The sequence below is a fragment of the Hippocampus comes genome, unplaced genomic scaffold (genome assembly GCF_001891065.2).
Source record: "Hippocampus comes isolate QL1 unplaced genomic scaffold, H_comes_QL1_v1.1 scaffold236, whole genome shotgun sequence".
Lineage (NCBI taxonomy): Eukaryota > Metazoa > Chordata > Actinopteri > Syngnathiformes > Syngnathidae > Hippocampus > Hippocampus comes.
Window position 1 is genome coordinate 163,302 of NW_017805879.1, and position 1,181 is coordinate 164,482.

A 1,181-nucleotide genomic window follows, 5' to 3' on the forward strand; every position below is an offset into this window, starting at 1 on the left:
ATGAAACTGGCCACTGCTGGCTCACAGTCCATCGTGGCGGAACGCTTCTCTTCAAGCATTTGTGGCAGCTTTCCTGTAACATGCAGCAAAAGCAAAGAAATTAGATCTCAACACGACTGAGGCTGTGAAGACTAGCAGCTGAGTGATGTGCATTGTTACCAATGTTATGGGCATTCTCGATGAAGGAGTGAAGGACATCCCTCTCCAGTTGGAGGCGTTTCTCTGTTTTGCTGTTCATCTTTTTTGTAACTCCGCCAGACTGGAGGAGGGTGGGAGCCAAGATTTAACGACAAGTTACTGCGGTCCATCTTATTCTTTGCACTCCTAGAATCAAACCCAGATCGCGAAGATAAGCACACTGAAAGAAAAAGTCCTAACTGAATCAGAATCATAAAAATGTGAGCACATCTTGGACACTTTTTGCAGGAACTCAGCGAAGTGACGCATGACACTCTGGTTTTTGCCGGGAAGGACGCAAGAGAGCAGCATGGTGGCGCAGGTGCGGCCCTTCTTGGTGGGGAGATGCTGTGCCTTGAGGAAGGCCTCCTGCATCTCGGTGGGTAGCGCAGGTTCTGGCAACTACCTGAAGAATTGCTTCACCAGGCACGAGGAAGACAGGCGGACAGGCACTCCTCATCAGAATCTTATTTTTTCTGGACATACACAACAAAACTGAATGTCTGAAAGACCTTTCATGGGGTCAGCAATGTTCAGTGAGAGCACAGTCAACCAATCACGCACCTGCAGTGTTTTCAGGTGGGCAAAAGAGCCAGTAATTCTGAACAGGCCCTTTGTGTCGACATGCTCCAGCAGCCTTATGCATGCCTCCACCAGAAAACTAGAAGAGTCGGGATATGTTTCACACTTGCAATTTGACCAATATTCAATGCATGCAAATGAGTGTATTCACTTACCAAGGGACACTCCCATACTCCTTCCGAGTACAGTAATCCCTCGCTATAACGTGGTTCACCTCCCGTGGCTTCGCTATTTCACAGATTTTTTTAGTGCAGTTTTTTTCATGCTTAGTCAGTCATTTTGAGGAGAGAGGACGTCGGCGCGTAGCGCAAATGAGACCTAAGCACTTAAGACTGAGGTACTCCTGCCTGGATTTTCACGGGACAGGAGAAGTGAACCAATGTCTTTTTTTTTTCGTAAATGGACGCGACAGCTTGTTGACT

General features: G+C 47.5%; 1 protein-coding gene across 1 annotated transcript; it reads right to left on the reverse strand.

Annotated features, from left to right (window-relative positions):
• Positions 1–47: 47 nt before the first annotated feature.
• On the reverse strand, positions 48–897 carry LOC109527195 (rho GTPase-activating protein 11B-like; the record flags this gene model as incomplete). The annotated part of the gene is given in 5 exon segments (XM_019888980.1): positions 48–283; positions 285–324; positions 407–606; positions 609–653; positions 742–897. Coding segments are annotated over 5 exon segments (624 nt in total), but the record flags the coding sequence as incomplete, so codon positions are not given.
• Between the last annotated feature and the right edge of the window lie 284 nt (positions 898–1,181).